Source organism: Haemaphysalis longicornis, unplaced genomic scaffold, assembly GCF_048455015.1.
Source record: "Haemaphysalis longicornis isolate Haplotype H1 unplaced genomic scaffold, Haemaphysalis longicornis Haplotype H1 scaffold_6, whole genome shotgun sequence".
In the NCBI taxonomy this organism is placed as follows: Eukaryota; Metazoa; Arthropoda; class Arachnida; order Ixodida; family Ixodidae; genus Haemaphysalis; species Haemaphysalis longicornis.
In genome coordinates this window covers 86,290,669-86,308,071 of record NW_027526407.1, presented here as the reverse complement: position 1 = coordinate 86,308,071, position 17,403 = coordinate 86,290,669, and the positions used below count along the sequence as shown (strand labels likewise).

The following is a 17,403-nucleotide window of genomic DNA, read 5'->3' as shown; positions in this document are numbered from 1 at the left end:
CCGAAGGCCTCTGTGCAGTCAGGAGCTTGAAAATGCGAGCTGTAATCACGAAAAGATAGTGTCACTTAGTAGGCAATTCCATTCCTAATCCCTCCTGCCTGACATGCCCATGCACACAGCTTGTACCATGCACGAAAATGAAGACCCGTTGCAGCAACAGGCAAACACTTACTTCACAATGCTTGCGAGACACTCTGCCAACGAAAAGACAGCAGTGAAGTTCATTGCACGGCAAAGACAAGGTGAAATTCTCAGACACACATTGCTTTAATCACGTTTGTGTCACGTGCTCTGACTGACAAGCTTTACTGAGAGCAAATGAAAAGTAAAAATGGCCGTAAGTTGCAACTGGTAGACAAACATCTGACAAAAAAAAGGTATCAGAACTAATGTGTATTAACAAAAGCATTGACATTTCATACCACTACTATACTATCAGTGCAGTACAAAAACCTCTCAAAAGACTTCCAACACGAGGTCCCGCAACGAGAAAGCAAAACCATTAGCGCATGCTTTTAATACCACCCAAGCCATGCTTCGAAGTAGTGTCAATGCTTTGAAGTGAATACACATAAAGTTATGCCAAGTGTCCTGGGCATGATTTAATTATAAGCAGTCCTTAGGTTTGCACAGGGCAACCACGTAATAATTACTTAATTTATTACAATAAAATTAAATGGTAAAGTAGTGCGCTGTGTAGTGACCTCAATTCAACAAAAAGAGCAATAATCGTTGTTAGTTGAACTTGAAGCAGCGCTGATCTATATCAACTGTGCCATATTCACTCCACCGACCCTCTACTACACATATGTACTGGGCAGTATTCGCTCGTGATTTTGCTCAGAAACGAATGCAACTTTTGTTAACCAGAAGTAACCTGCACAATTTTAGTGAGGGATTTTATGAAAGGTCACCGCTTTCTTAAAAAAACATGATCATGGAGCTGCTCTTCATGACACTATAGCAACCGTAAAGTTCCGAAAGAACGCCCACCCAAAATACAGATATTAAGTTAAAAATTAGGGATGGGTGAACTTTCGGGTCAGGTGTGGAAAGGACGAATGAGTGAGCACATCAACACATGAATAGATGATTTGCATTCATTTGGTTCACTCATCACTGCTAAAGTCATCGATTTTAGGGGGTGGGCATTGTCTCAGAATTAAAATATGTTAGCGATGACATTACGCGACACATTAGGCATTTATTCCTAACCAAACCCCCTGTGGTCATGATTTGCTTCAACGTCCACATTTGGCCCTCTTGCTGCAGCCCCTAATGAACCTTGTTTTTATTGATTCCTTCAGTGCTCGAGCCTGCGACTAACAATGCTTTTTAGGTGCCTTGCATGCCCCTAAGACCTTTTTCTGGCCACCAGGTGATCAGGCGAGAAAAACAGTACTCCTGTGACCTTGATTCCAAGAGGCAAGTTCTGCAAAAGACCCCCAAATATGGCCCTCCTCCCGGGAAGTAGCGTGACCATCGGTGCATGTGCATCCCCATCACATTGCATGATGCTTTGCAATTTTCATGCTCAAGGCAAGCAATGAATCGAGGAAATACCTCCTACTTGCATTGCGTGCGGCATGCCAGTGATATTGGGCACAAAATTTACAATGCATTCAACTCAACCAAAAGCTCCCCAGACCAGGGAAAGCATAACCTGTGTGACCTTTCACCAGCTGTAATTTTATTTACTGCTAAAACCAAAATTTCCCATTGTACAAGGTGCCTCACTAGGTATTGGTAGAACACTCTCATGGTACCGTTCCACGAAGTTACGTGCAATGCGAGCTCACGGGTGGTGCGAGTTTGAAGGGCGATGCTCATGGAGGACATTCGAAGCGGCCGATGTTTTTGTTGTGGGCACAAGTTTGCCTCACTAAACTAACTGCAATCCCACAAGACGCCTTCACTAGGTATTTGGAGCACGCTCTCGTGGTGCCATTCCACGTGGCTTCGTCGAGCGGCAACACGTCAGCTCGCAATACCCAGTGAGGTGCTTTGTTGGAAAGCTCTCTGTGATAGCATCATTTTTGTTCAACTTTTTTGCACACACTTGCAGGCATAATACTTTTGTTTGTATAAAGGCTTTAAAAACAACACATAAATGTTTTGAAGTCAATTTCTCATTTGGACGAAAGTAAAAATTGTTGTCCATTTAAACTTTCCAAGTCCTCAATCCTTGGGAATTTACTCCAAGAAAGTTCACCTCCATGCTGAATGAAACGCACACTAACACCCCCTGGGTGCTTCCACAAGTTCTCCACATGCTGCAACCCTGAACCCGCATGCCATGGTGCCACCGTCACCATTCAAGCTTCACTGCGTGAACCCCCTGCCACCTTCCCTCGTGGGTGCACGTGGTGGCTTACCTTCCCACTTCTAGGCTTAAGGCATTTCCAAAAAATCCGGTAAAAGTGCCGACGCCACCACCTTGACTTGTAGAAGGCGGATTTGCGGCGGTAGCGGCCGCTCAGCATTACCCTACACAGGGCGCACAGAGCCTGCCACAGTGCGAGACGGAAACCGTGCAGACAGGTGCCGAGAACAAGCTTCAACTTATGACCTTAACCGTCACGTGATATCGACAACAGAATCGGTCAGCACCCTAAGCTGACTCAGCTTTGCAAGTATGCGCATAACTTTCATCTTACAAGGGTTACAGCCAATGTCTGGCAAGCATTGGCGACTACATGCAAATGTCTGCCAAGTTGATTTACGTCTGCCAAGCAGCTTAACATTGCGACTTACAACAATAATAAGCCATCAAACTTGTATGCCTATACTGCAAGCAGAAATGTGATAGCAGTGTTTAACGTGCAACATCCATGCAAGTTAAGAATTAACGAATTTACAAAATGGGTAATGTGTTTTCTTATTACTGGCTCATTGCAAAGCTTCACTCTTCCTTTTCTCCATGCAACTAATCACAACATATAAGCTAACATTAAACATAACAATAGCAAGGTATGTTAACACTACAAGAGAGCTCTTTGTTTGAAGGCTGTCAGGTCTTATCTCAATGCAGCATTACCCAAACTCAATGTCTTTTAATTCACATTTTTTATCCTTAAGTGCAGCATGTGTATGCGTACATTAAGCACATTAAAGCACAGCATGCTTTCAGTTGAACAGTGCGCTGGAATTAGAATGTGCTCTGATTTCAGGAAAGCTTAAGAACCATGCACAAGGATTAGCAAGCCATAAAAGTCAAGGAGGACTCCAGAAAACACATCAATGTGACACAATGCAGGGCAAAGGCTTCTCCCATTAATCTCCAATTATCCCAGTCCTGTAGTAGCTGCGACCAATTTATGCCCGCAAACTGCTTGATCTCGTCTGCCCATCTACCTTTCTGCCACCCTCTGCCAGGCTTGCCTTCTCTAGGGGTCCACTCTGTTACCCTCAATGACCAACGGTTATCTTAGCTTCGCATTACATGCCCTGCCCACGTCCTTCTTTTTTCTTCTTAATTTCTACTAATATGTCCTTGACACGCGTTTGTTCCCTGACCCACTCCGCTCCCTTCTTGCAGGATAAAAAGCTATAAATACTGAAATTTCAGTCATTCTGCCATGGACTGCAATTGCAAAAGAGGGCACAAGAAGGGGGTGAGGTGATGGGAGGCCCCAAAACCATCAAAAATTTCTGAGCAATGCGCTCAACATCCCAATTCCTTTCACGCACGACTTCAAGGCGAGCGTCCGCCGCATTTACCTGGATGAAGAAGAAGGGGTGCTTGGGGATTCCATACTGGAAGGGCCACACGTTGTCGAGGTACCACAGCAGGAGAGCATAGATTAGCACCGAGGCCAGCATCATGAGCACAATGGCACCGAGGGTGACGTTGTCCGCAGGCACCGCCACGGTGGCTAGGTTGCCCCAGTTGGCACCCATGCCTGGCAGAAGGAGATCAGGAGCAGAATTCAAGCCCACGATTGGAATGAACAATTGAACACTTCAAATTCCGGGTGTTTAAGGGGGCAGTTGGGTCTCTGGGGCCGAAAAACGGTTAAAAAAAAAAAAGCGTTTCCTCAAAAACGGCATTTTCAGCCTCCACGGCTCTGCAGGCCTCAAAGGTAGCCCTCGACTCACGCGAAGAACGCCTGCTATCCTGGTAGATGACGACCGAACTGATGATTAAAACCGAAACTTTATGAACTGAATTAGAATACACAAGGCGGTTACAGTCAACAAGTCCATGCCGTAAAAAGGCAGTGGTGTGCGACCAGCTGCCACACCTTAGCTCATCGTCTCCCAAGTGCAGGCTGCCACCCCCAGGTTTACAGTCCCAGCAGGGCGAGTGTTTGTCCCAGTGTTGATTGCCGGTGGGAGGAAACACGCCAGATGGCGGCAGACAGTCGGAAGAAGGTGGTTTCGGTTTCGTTTTGAAGAATTCGGGTGCCCTTCGAAGCGATGGGCAGCACAACGGCCATTTTTCTATCTGTCTGTAAATTTCCTCATCAAAAGGCACCAAATTATGTTATTATATTATAATAGTAGCATTTTAAAGTGCACTCTACAGCTCAGTTAGCGCAGAACTGGATGGCGGAATGGCACTTTTCTTGCAATGCAAAGGTAGCATTTCGTCCTCAGATATCTCGGCACCCAGAGCAGGTTCAACTGTAATTCTTTTTGCTTCTGATACCGAAATGTGTGGAGAACACAATGTTGCAAACAAATTTTTCAAATGGAGGCCTTGAAAAATTATTATTGTGTTCAATTGGCCCCACCTCCGAGCCATTTATGGCAGAGCGCGGGAGAAGCGAAGTTCATTGTGTTGTAAAACGACCAAAAATAGCCGATTCAAAAAAGTTCTTCCTACGTTGTATTCTTTAGTCATTTGTCTGCCTAGCGATGCGGTAATTGCCATTCTGTATGGAGTGGTTATTTAGTAACTGTGACCCAAAATAAGGGCAATGAATCATTAATTAACTCAAAATATAATCAAGTTACAAAAAATCTAATGGCAGATTTGAAACCAGCACAAAAAACTCTATAATGCAGTGTAGTTTTACTAAAATTGGTTAGAAAATAAAAAAAATAGCTCTAAAACCAGTCTGCCCCCTTAATCTGCCATTGCTACACATGGGATGTGGGGTGCACCACAGTGGAGGGCTCCAGACTGATTGTAGAGTTTAACGCACCGATGCAACGCAGGCAATAAGGTGCGGTGTAGTAGAGGGCTTTGGATTAATTTTGACCACTTAGGGATCCTTAACGTGTGCCAAAATCCCGTACACGTGGGCACTTCTGCTTTTTGCCTCTATCAGAAAAGCGGCCGCCGCAGCCAAGAATCGAACCCGCGTCCTCGTACTCAGCAAAACAACACCTTAGCCACTGAGCCACCGCAGTGGGTAGGGCTCCGGATTAAATTTGATCACCTGGGCATCTCCAAGCTCCACCAATATATTGACGAATGGGCATTTCCGCTCTTTGCCTACATCAGAAAAGCGGCCACCGCAGCTGGGATTTGAACCCACGTCCTTGGGCTCAAGCCACTGAGCCAGCGTGGCGGGTTGTATTTCCTTCTCGATTACTGCAGAGCACAAGTTTGCTTCTATAAACATTAATTGCAGTGAGAACCTTGCTTCATTTTCACTCCGTGTAGATCACTTTACAATTACGTTCGACGAGCCACGCCATTATGAAATTGCTCACATACAAAAATTTCCAAGCCATTTCTTCTCCCACAAGGGCCACAACGAATTGCATGCCAGTTTGGGTCTTGGGGTGACGCGAATAAATGAGCCGCCTGTACGCACCTTGTCCCTCGAAGAAGGAGATGAGTCGAAAGGCCCAGTAGAGGCCACTGTTGGGAAGCAGCGAGGTGGCCAGCTTGGCCGTGCGGCTGATGCCCATGTAACGGTCCTCTCCGAGGGGATCCAGCAAGGTGGTCGGCAGGCTGTAGCTGATGACCCAGCCGACCGTCGAGAAGATCACGCCCACCACGGCTGCAGGGGAGGACAAGGATGATGTTTCAGGCACGGTACTCAGTGCTGATTAATAAAGCAGTAATAGGCATATCTCAAGGGGGAGACACTGCTCTAAAACAGCTCTCTTTAATTCTCAAGTAAACTCTTTGAAACTTCACAGACTTTCTGCTTTTTTCTTGATTGATTGTGGGGTTTAACGCGCCGACGCAACGCAGGCGATGAGGCGCGCCGTAGTGGAGGGCTCCGGATTAATTTTGACCACCTGGGGATCTTTAACGTGCGCCGAAATCTCGTACACACGGGCGTTTTTGCTTTTCGCCTCCATCAAAAAAGCGGCCGCCGCGGCCGGGAATCGAACCCGCCACTTCGTGCTCAGCAGCGCAACGCCTTAGCCACTGAGCCACCGCGGCGGGTTTTCTGCTTTTTTCTCACTGAGTTCAAATATGCCATTATTTTTTGAGCAAGTCAATTAGTTCCCAAGGTAATTAGAGAGAATTAGCCATTTTTTGGAGTAAGAATAGACAAAACAGTGTTAGTCATAAGACTGTCATCTTCATATTTTCCGATACTATGAACCCTGGTAAGTGCAAAAAGAGAATTGGTTTTTGATACACCACTTCAAACTAATTTCACAGCTCATCAAACATTGGTGGCACCAGTGGCAAGGAACCATTTCGAATGCCCATTTCAAACACCAAAGTTTAATGGGCTGTAAAATTAGTTCCAAGCGGTGCATCAAAAAACCAATTCTCTTATTGCACTCACCAGGGTTCATAGTAATGGAAAATATAAAGATGACAGTCTTATGACTAACACTGTTTTGTCTATTCTTACTCCAAATGACTAATTATCCCTGATTATCCCAGTAACTACTTGACTTACTCAAAAAATAATGGCATATTTGAAATCAGTGAGAAAAAAGCAGCAAGACTTACACAAGTTTCACAGAGTTTACTTCACATTTAAAAGAAATTGTTTTAAAGCCTTGTCCCCCTTTAAGGGGGGACAAGGCTAAGGGGGGGTCATAACAAGGGCAGAGCAACACACTTTACGGATTATCAACAGTTTCTTGCAGAAAACGGAAGAGCACAAGGTTTTGTCAGTAAGCTAACCAACCACTGTAAGTGCTGTACCTTTCACAGGCGATAAGGATCGAACCGGGCACAGCCACACTTTACCAATAGCAACATCCACACATGAAGAATGGGAGATTGAAAGCTCGGGCAGGTAGCTCAACCACCTGCCGTGCATCTTTGCTCCTTTTGCCGTCTCCTGCTGGGGATATTGCTTGCAGAAGCTCGGGAGTTCACCGTTGTGGGTAACTGACTTCGCTAATTGCACACCAAAACTTTTTTACAATGTGATGTTGGGCTAGAAGGCACATTATGAATTAAGAAAATTTCGCTAAATGGACAAAGAGACGAAGAAAGACGGACAACGCGCGAGTTGCATGAGTTGCGCATTGTCTGTCTTAGTCTGTTTGCCCATTCAGCGAAATTTTCTTAATTCAGAAAATGTTTTTTTGGTGCTTTGTTTTCGAAAACGAAACTGAAAGCATGATGACTGACTGAATAACGAGAGAAGCAGTCTGCTTCGCAATGTATAGAAGCTGCAATCCGTGTTTTCCAAATAAGATGAGCTCACGGAAAGCTTCGATTTACATTTATTTCATGCGCTCAACCCCTTGGGAACTTCATTTGAGGAAAACATCTTCATATGGTTCTTTAATAAGCTTTCACCGTTCACAACTTTGGTGACGTTGCAAACCGTAGCACCCAAAAGCGTACGGGGAACCGACACCTCTTTTCACATTTCTGGCATTTACTACCTTACTAAAGGACTGCTAGTTGCGAGAATGTTGTATTTATATTCTCGGCACCGTAATCTACCAATACATGCCAACTTGTTCGCGCCCTTTGGTGTTCCTTTAATGCTCAAAGACCGGAAGTGAGCATCGAGGATTGTAGAAAAAAAAGTGAAAAAAAAAAAAAAAAACGCATAAGTTTTCTAATTTCAGGCAGAATCTTCTCAGTATACTTGGGTACAACTTAGGAATGACAACGGAAGTGGCCTCTGCTCCTCATCACCTCACCAGGCTGTTCCTCGGCACAGTGCAAGAGTGGAGTATTGTAAACGTGACATGAGTCGTTTCCGTGATTTTACGAACTCAACCCGCTTATAAACTGCTGCAGCGATGACAAACACACTACGTGAGGAAAAAGCAGATGGTGTCACTCATTAGGCGCCATCCTGTTTGAAAACACATGCACGCGTTGACACTGAGGGTTCGTCGCTTCCGCGGAATGATACATTACACGAGCTATTACCATTCTTGACTTGTAGCCGGTATAGAAAATTTGAGCTTGAACGTCAAACACAAAGAATGGCCAAGAAGGAAACACAGACAAAATGCTGACTCTCAATTTCAGTCGCCAGTCAGCCAATAGTCTGCATTGTGTGGGTGTTTTCTTCTAAACCGTCATTCGTTTTTTTACGTTCAAGCTCAAATGTTCCCGTGATCAGGAATTTCAGGAATTTCCTACCTGCAACAGGGCTTCTGTTTTAAATTAGCAAATTAAATTGTCATTGTCATCATTGGAGTTGTGTGATGGCCAATTTAGAGGAAATTATAGGTACACTGAAAGATTGGAGCAAGTTGGGCCATGCTAACAAATTAGTGCGCCTACCTTACAAATATACCCTACTGGTGGGTCATAGCTCTTAGATAAATCAGATGAAAAATCATTAAGATGGCTGCTGTAGTGCCCGATACTTTTCCACACTACCCTATCATAAAAAAAATGGGTTACAATTGCAATAAAGGTTGGACAATATTCTCATTATGAATGAAGCGTTCGCTAGACATGCTCTGCATTGCGAGGAAACAGCCTAGGTAAAAGAAATGCCCAACCATCACACAACATGCTGTAAAGCGTGAACCGCATGGAGCGTTTTCAGCTCGCGAAAACGCGCCGCGCACGCCACAGGCGCGCTGCCGCTGCCACAGAGCCACCCGCACGCTGCGCGCGGCGCGGCAGGCGGCAGAAACATGGCGGCGGCTTGGGCCGCGAAGTGGCGTCGGGAGCTCGAGCGACCGCTTCTGAGCACTCTCTAAAATGCCGCTCAAGACACGCACGAAGTTGCTTGAGAGGTAAAGGAGCTTATAATGTGGGTGAAAACAGTACTATAAAACATCATCCGCGCCGCTACTGAATGCGCCCAAGCAATACCTGCCGGGGTGGTAAGCCTAAAGATCCCCGGCGGAGCCAGCCGGCGGTAAGGTGGCACCGGCGGTCTCGAGTGCTTTGAAACCGCCGCCATGAGGCGCGCGCCCGCCCATTGGCGCAAGTCGCCAGGCTCCTCCCACTGCTGCGCGCGACGCGCGTCAAAATCTAGCCAAGGCAGATGCTGCCGCGGGCGCGGAATCGTCGACGCGGGCGTCGAAAAAACGCACGCGCAACGCCGACGCGCGCAAATCGCGTGAAAAAACGCTCCATGCGGTTCACGCTTAAAGGTATGGATTCAACAAACGCTGATGTACAGAAAGGCCTTATCATTTTCTCAAGAATGCACAACCATTCATGCTTAAGGTTGTGATGCCTTGGGAGCAACCGTAGCTTTTATCACCTTCTACATTTGAAAAGAACAGACTACTTTGGGAAAGAAATTCTGTGCGACAAAATAGAAATTCTTCCAATGTTTATTGCGTTCCTTCTTCCCCCATGGCAAAAGAGAAAATGAAGATCTTTCAAACCAACTGCATTGTTAAGAAGATGCAAGTTTATTACCAGACTGACAAACACCCCTAAATGCTGTAGCCCCAAGTCAAAGCCGCAACACTTGCGTCAGTGAAGAGAATTACGGTGATCTGAAGTCTACGGAAAAAAGAGTTTACCACAAGACAGGGTCTCACCGCTGTTGAAGATGACGGTGAAGAGGAGGAGGAACAAGATGGACGCCGTAGCGTAGATGAGGCAGATGAACAGCAGAAGGCTGAAGTCGCTGTACAGCAGGACGGCAGCCATGGGTGCGACGGGGATCTTGAAGAGGATCAAGCTGATCGTCAGTGTCACGGCCAGCACCAGGAAGCCGCTGGCAAAGGTGCCGATCCAGTACACCCAGTCACTGAGCCCCATCATTCGCATCAGTTCCTGCAGAAGACCATATGGGCGGGGGGGAGGGGGGGAAGTGCCACGAACCGTTAGCATTGCTACCACTACCTATAGCAATAAAATCTATCACAGCTGCAATTACAGTAAGCATCGTTACAACGAAATTGCTTTATTTGATTGCAGTGAATAAAGAGTACATCATTCCAACTTTTAACTAAAAGTGTTGCTTATAGAGTCGACTCCTGTTGAAGGGGGGACACTGCTGTTAACACAGCTTCCTTTAATTGTGAAGTAAACTCGGTGAAACTTGTCAGTCTTGCTGCATTTTTTCCCCACTGATTTTAAATATGGCACTATTTTTTGAGTAATTCAACTAGTTACTGAGATAATTACAGATAATTAGTCACTTTTGGAGGAACAATAGACAAAACAGCGTTAGCCATAAAACTGTAATCTTTATATTTTCCAATGCTATGAACCCTGGTGAGTGCAATAAGAGAATTAGTGTTTTGATGCGCCAATGGAAACTAATGTTACAGCTCATCAAACTTTGATGGCACCAGTGGCAAGGAACCATTTCGAAGTTGATTTCAAATACCAAAGTTTAATGAGCTGTAAAATTAGTTCCCAGTGGCGCATCAAAAAATAAATTCTCTTATTGCACTCACCAGGGTTCATAGCATTGGAAAATACAAATATTACAGTTCTATGACTAACACTGTTTTGTCTATTGTTCCTCCAACAATGGCTAATTATCTGTTATTATCTTGGTAACCAGTTCACTTACTCAAAAAATATTGCCATTAATTTGCAACACTCTTCCCTTCTTAATTCCATTCAAAATCTCGACTCTCATTCCCAAGTTGAGCATACCATGATATAGTTGGGTTGCCATGATAGTTGAGACTTATCCCTGAAATCGAAGCCTGAAGCATCCAACACACACACTGCTCACACAACGCTCTGCACAACAACACAAAAAAAGCTGAGAACCTCAAGAGAGAGAGACGCCTCCGCTGGCATGACGCTGAACTGGTCTGCCACTTTATCAACTGCACGCTGTCTCAGTTGCGGTGGCACCGACATCAGCATAGACCACGCCACTGTTCTCGCACTTGAAAAATTTGTATTTGTTCAAAAAAGGATGGTCACTTCGATGCTCCTTATTCGAAATAACTCCCAATTAAACGATGTAACGTGTTTTAACTTCGACTTATCGAGCAATTTCTTCCATTGGATTGCATGTGAGAAAGTGCCGGGACCAGCCCATCACTTCTAATTAAGTGAAAATTCCTATTAGGCGACTTCGAATTATTGATGGCCGGCTGCAACAAAGCCAGTTTTCTCCCCCGAGGACTACGGTATGACGAGGGTTCACTGCACTTTTTTCCCATCATGCTATCATGCGTTTTTGTGGCGCTCTGTAACAAAGTTGCATCTTGACCAGATTTAGGGGAAATCCCCAAGGTGGAGTGAGTGTCTGCGAAGGAACGATTGACATCCACCTCAATGCAGCCATATGGCCACGAAGGAAAGGTGTACAGCTTTCTCAGAAACTTCGCAGTTGAAGAAAGATTTTTCCTGGTCCAGGATTCATCCTGGACCAGGATGAATCTTAAAAAATTCATCCTGGACGAGGATGAATTTTTCTTCAACTGCAAAGTTTCTGAGAAAGCTGTACAGCTTTCCTTTGCGGCCGTATGGCTGCATTGAGGTAGATGTCAAATGTTCCTTCGCAAAATCTCCACCTTCCTCTGCTAGTATCAATACTCTTTGTATGCAATTCAGGCCAGCTGTGATTCATAAAAAAATTGCAGTTGGCCATGTCTCTGTTTAAGCAAGAAAGTAAAAAACAGCCCACCAAAGCCTCAAAACGAGGTTTTCAATATCATCAATCGAGTACCCCTACAATCTGAACTCAATTTTGCACCTCACTAAAAATTGTTCACTATGAATGAGGCAGGACATTAAGGACATCGCTCAATTAGGTAACTTAGTATAAGCTGCACTAGAAACTGTGGAGGTTTTTACACAACAAAGCTGCACCTGGGAAATTAGGCGTGCCGCAGCGAAGGGCTCTGAATTCATTTCGGCCACGTGGGGATCGAACGTGCACCATAATCTTGATACCCGGTTGTTTTCGTAAATGCATTTCACCAGCAAAAAAAGGATAAGAATGAAGAAAGACGCGCACAGGACACTCACCATACTTCCACTGAAAACGTTACTTTGTACACGTGAAACACGAAATGATAACAAAAACAAAACAAAAGTACAAACAATTTTCTTGTCACAGCAACACACAACCCAGCACGGCTTCAATTACTCTTACACAAAAAGACTTGCACTTCTCACAATGGCACACGCATGATACATAGCTCGTTATGCATCGAGTTGCGGGCAGCTTTGGCGGGAAAATCATTTTTGTTTTGCTTTTGTTATCATTCTGTTTCGCATGCACAAAGTAGAATTTTCGGCTGAAGTACAGCGAGCATCCTGTGCGCATCTTTCTTTGTCCTCGTCCTTTTCCCGCTAGTGAAATGTATTCAAGCAATAACCAACCAGCCCAACTTTCTGCCTTGGCCATTTTTGAGCTTTGCCTCGATCAGAAAAACAGCCACCATGGCCCCAGTCACACCCGTGCCACTGGGCTCCACAGCCCAAAACATATTAAGAGGGGACACTGCTCTTAAAAAAAGGTTCCTTTGACTTCTAACTAAACTCTGTGAAATTTGTCAGCCCTGCTGCTTTTCCCCCACTGATTTCAAACATGTCTTTATATTTTGAGTCAGTCAATTAGTTCCCAATCTAATTAGAGATAATTAGCCATTGTTGGAGGAACAATGGGCAAAACAGTGTTACTCATAAAACTGTAATCTTTACATTTTCCAATACTATGAGCCCCGGTGAATGCAATAAGAGAATCGTTTTTTTCTGATGCACTGCTTGGAGCTAATTTTGCAGCTCGTTAAACCTTGGTGGCACCAGTGGCAAGGAACCATTTCGAATGCCCGTTTCAAACACCAAAGTTTACTGAGCTGTAAAATTAGTTCCAAGCGATGCATCAAAAACACTGATTGTCTTATTGCACTCACCAGGGTTCATAGTATTAGAAAATATGAAGATTACAGTTTTGTGACTAACACTGTTTTACCTATTGTCCCTCCAAAAATGACTAAATATCTCTATTTATCCTGGAAACTGATTGACTGACTCAAAAAATAAAGGCATGTCTGAAATCAGTGGGCGGAAAGCAGCGGGACTGACAAGTTTCACAGAGTTTACTTAAACATTAAAAGAACTTGTTTTAAGAGCCATGTGTACTCTGTACTGTAAGTGTACTCTGCGCTTCACTAGTAGAGGCATTTTTTTTACCTCAACTGGCTGCACTGGTGCAAGCAGTGCAGCATATGTTCATTTTTTTTACTAGTTGATATCCCCAGTAGCACTTTGCACTGATCTGCATGACAGTGCACTAATCTGCACCAATTCAGGTAAAAAAAAGTGCCCCTAGTGACTTCAGTATGGTGCGAGTAAAGCAGAGGAGACACTCACCCTGACCCTGGACGACTTTTCAGAGATGACTCTGCGGACGTAAATAGGTGAGAAGACTAGGTAGCTGTACACGACAAACATGGAGATCAGTCGAGAGATGAGGTCGAATTTGCTGTCGTCGTTGTACTCCGGATACGGAAATCTGTGCATTTTAATCTGCAAGAACAGCATGGGAGAAACAAATCAACCAAGAAAATTATTCACATACGCTGCACGCCTCACTCCAAGAGATTAATCAAACAATGATTGCTGATAGCTGGAATAGAAGACATACATGGGAAAGATCCAAGAAACAGCGCAACAGAAGGCAAGTAATTTACTGAAGTGACACAAAAAGTGTTTTGTAAAATGAGGAAAAAATATTAGTACCATAACATCACTGTTTTCTGACGGAAAAACTGACGGCCCGTGCTCTGGTATACCTCTTTCCACTAACTCTTGTCAGACAGTTTTCCTTCGTTTCTCAATTTTGAAGCAGCCTGTTTGAACATAAATTATCTTTGATCTTTTTTTCACTGCTCTATTTTCAGCTTGGCAACATTTGCGGTGGCAGCCAAGCTCGCAAAGCTAACCTAAAAGATTGATTTTGGTTGTAGGGTGTAACGCGCGGACGCAACGCAGGCGATGAGGCGCGCCGTAGTGGAGGGCTCCGGATAAATTTGGCCACCTGGGGATCTTTAATGCGCGCCGAAATCTCGTACACACGGGCGTTTTTGCTTTTCGCCTCCATCAGAAAAGCGGCCGCCGCGGCCGGGAATCAAACCCGCGTCCTCGTGCTCAGCAGCGCAACGCCTTAGCCACTGAACCACCGCAACGGGTAACTTCAAAGATTGGTTCCGTCTGCTTTGGATACCCAACTAGAACTATTCCACAGTTCAGCAAACATTGTCAGCGGATTCATCTAAAATATACCTATCAAAATTCTGCTCTGGCTTCAGCACGCACTAATTTTCCACTTTTATTTTTAAATTTAATATATTTCACAGAGCCACTTCAATGGTAATCAAGCAATAATAGCCCATATGCTGATCTCTTCCTATGGTACATGAGAGCTATAGTTGGGATTTTTTTTTTTTCTAGGAAGATCAAACACCGTCTCTTCATTCCATGTCTCTTCATTCATTCTTCATTCCGTCTCTTCATTCGTTCCTATACACTCTTATACATTCCTATACATTCCCACCAATCGGAAAATGAAAGAGTGAAAAGAAGGAGCCATTTATTCATGCCCCAGTAGTGGGAAACAGGCTCCAATGTACGCCGCAACTGTGTGCAACATGCATCTAACACGACTGAAGCGATTCCCCGTTAAGAAAAAAAAACCTCATTAATGCTAAGCACTTTTACTTTGACACACCCTCTGCTTGTCCTGCTTAACTACAATGCCTACTAGTGTCGTTCATAATTAAAGATCGTATTGTTTGGCTTTTTTTTGTTAAGTGAGCAGCACTTATCAGAGCTTAATTTCATACGGCGAATTCAGAATTAATTTCGTCACAGTTCCTTTCAATGCTCGTTTTTATGCTTATCAGGCATTGAAAGATGGCTGACATGCATTCGCATAATGCAGAAACCATTGTGCAGTAATAGACCTTTACAGACATAAACGCCATCGAGGAAATAAATCCCCGTTTAGGCCTGCCTAACTATACGCAGCTGTGCGCGAGGGGATTCTTGCTTGCATTTTTTTTTATTTTACATTTGCATCTCACAACAGCTGCACCCTTTGCCGACGCTAGACACCGAGAACACACGAAGGAAAAGCTCCAGCACTGCGTCCGAGACACGGCTGCCGTATTTTCGCGCGCATAACCCGCAACGAAAATGTGAAGTAGGAGTGCGGATACTACGCGGGTTTTTTCCTTTAGTGCAGCTTCACGGCAATACGCGTTGTGCCGTGAAGATGACCTTGTGTACAACAGTGAGGACTGCGGCTCAAGTGACAGCTCTAGCGTGAGCAGTGACACTGGGTGAATTGCGACTTTCGCCTCGCAGACAGTGTATTCTACTCGCTATATATACACTTTTTCTGCCTACATAGCATGCAGTGTGTTGCTTGAGCAGTAGCTTTGGTGCAGCGTTTCCTGTATCAAATTTGCGAGCAATACACGAGGATTTTTTTTTTTTTTTTTTTTTCCTTTTCCGGCGAGCTGAAGGTGTGGGTGCGGATTATACGCAGGGGCGGGTTATACGCACGAAAATACGATATTCACACCGGCGCATTTTTCAAAAAAAAAAAAAAAAAGGGTTAGCAAGTGTCCTCAATTGTTCCGCAGAGAATGGTGTGAGAGCAAAACACATGTTGCGAGTATTAATGTGTCAAGGTTTGGACTCCAGTTTAGATGAAACACAAGGAATGTGGCAAACTTTAACAGCTTAAAAGAGCACGAATGCAGCGTGTGGTCACAGCAGATGGCCCAACCTGCCTACCACAGCTGTGACTGGCTGGCCATCGCCAAAACTTAAAATTCGACGCCTTTCAAACAGTCATACTGGGATCAGAAGATTCTTTTCAGCATTTATAAGTGGATACCTGAAAACCCCACAATACGTTTTGTAACACTAGGCTCACAAAGGCTTGCTGAACTGACACTCACCACTGGCTTATCCTTTGGGAGCCCCTTGTCAGCCTTGACAAGCTTGACGTGCTCTGTGAACATGTGGTCCTGCAGTCCCCACATCAACTCTGAAAGACCCCAAGGCTGGACATTAACAAAGCAAGCATACCCCGCAAATTTTGGCACTTAAGGAAACAAGATAGGAGGTGCAAGCTAAAACAAATGTCACGCTGCTAGCTGGCCACACAGTTTTGGAAAGAAATGCTAAATGTATGATTCTGCCGGTAGACAAAAGAAAAAAATTCCCTTCAAGCAATTTTTTTCTCGGCCGCCCTGATAATATTGATCATCCTACAGATGGGCTCCAAGTTACCACTAACTTGTGCACAAATTGCAAGCCACATGCCATAGTTCGCGAGTTTCTAAACTGGGAGAAGCTAGGATTAGCTCATCAAACTACATGTGCAATCTTATACTCATCTAAAGCCAAAATAATTGGTGCGAAGAGCCTGTTCACGTAATTCTATGCTGTAATTTAAAGGGAAGGTGAAGCGGTTTTAGAATTAAAAGAAAAGTTGACTAGCAGCAAGTACAAATTGAATAGTTCATGTGTACGAAATATTTTCGCAATACATGCAATAGAAGCGGCGCAATGAGCAAACAAAAGTGGCCCGATGCCCCGCCCCCATCTCGCCGCGCGATGCCGGAAGACCGAAGAGCGCGGGCGAAAACCGGCTGAAAAACGTCATACCTGGACTTCCGGCCGGATCGGCCGCCTCGGCCATGCTCTTTTCGCCGTGTTTCCTTGTGAATGATACTTGTTGTTGTGGTTGATAGCCCTCATTTGTACAATTTTCGTGTTCAAAAAGTATGCACAAACGCCAAACGAGGCATACGTTATCATGCCGTATTCCTAAGCAGAATAATGCCACGCCGGGATGCTTGATAACATACGGAAGCGACAGCCGAGGTGGCTGTGCTTGATGACAGAGAATATACTACACTACGTTAAATACTTTGTAAACCGCTCCAATGCGGTTTTTTTTTATGCGACGGTCGTGAATGTTCACATTAGATTTGAGATTTAGGAAGGATGGGGAATACTGCTGTACTTTGGCCGGGGATGTTTCGCTCCATTCCAGAAACCAAGTGACATTTGTTCAGGAATTACTTGTTTCGTTAAACGCGTCGGTTTTCTTTCCCTATGGGCTCAGGACAGTGTTCAAAAAAACAATTTTT

At 44.6% G+C, this 17,403-nt stretch overlaps 1 protein-coding gene across 3 annotated transcripts in view; it reads right to left on the bottom strand.

The window, feature by feature from the left end:
* LOC144143606 (phospholipid-transporting ATPase ABCA3-like) overlaps positions 1 to 17,403 on the bottom strand; it is a 105,605-nt gene that overhangs the window by 70,315 nt on the left and 17,887 nt on the right. For all 3 annotated transcript variants that reach the window (XM_077675435.1, XM_077675437.1, XM_077675436.1), the window contains exons 4-8: positions 16,204 to 16,292; positions 13,607 to 13,762; positions 9,853 to 10,090; positions 5,769 to 5,957; positions 3,721 to 3,902 (exon numbers count right to left, since the gene is read on the bottom strand). In XM_077675435.1, the coding sequence (XP_077531561.1) occupies positions 3,721 to 3,902; positions 5,769 to 5,957; positions 9,853 to 10,090; positions 13,607 to 13,762; positions 16,204 to 16,292 (854 nt within the window). The remainder of the gene's footprint in view (positions 1 to 3,720; positions 3,903 to 5,768; positions 5,958 to 9,852; positions 10,091 to 13,606; positions 13,763 to 16,203; positions 16,293 to 17,403) is intronic.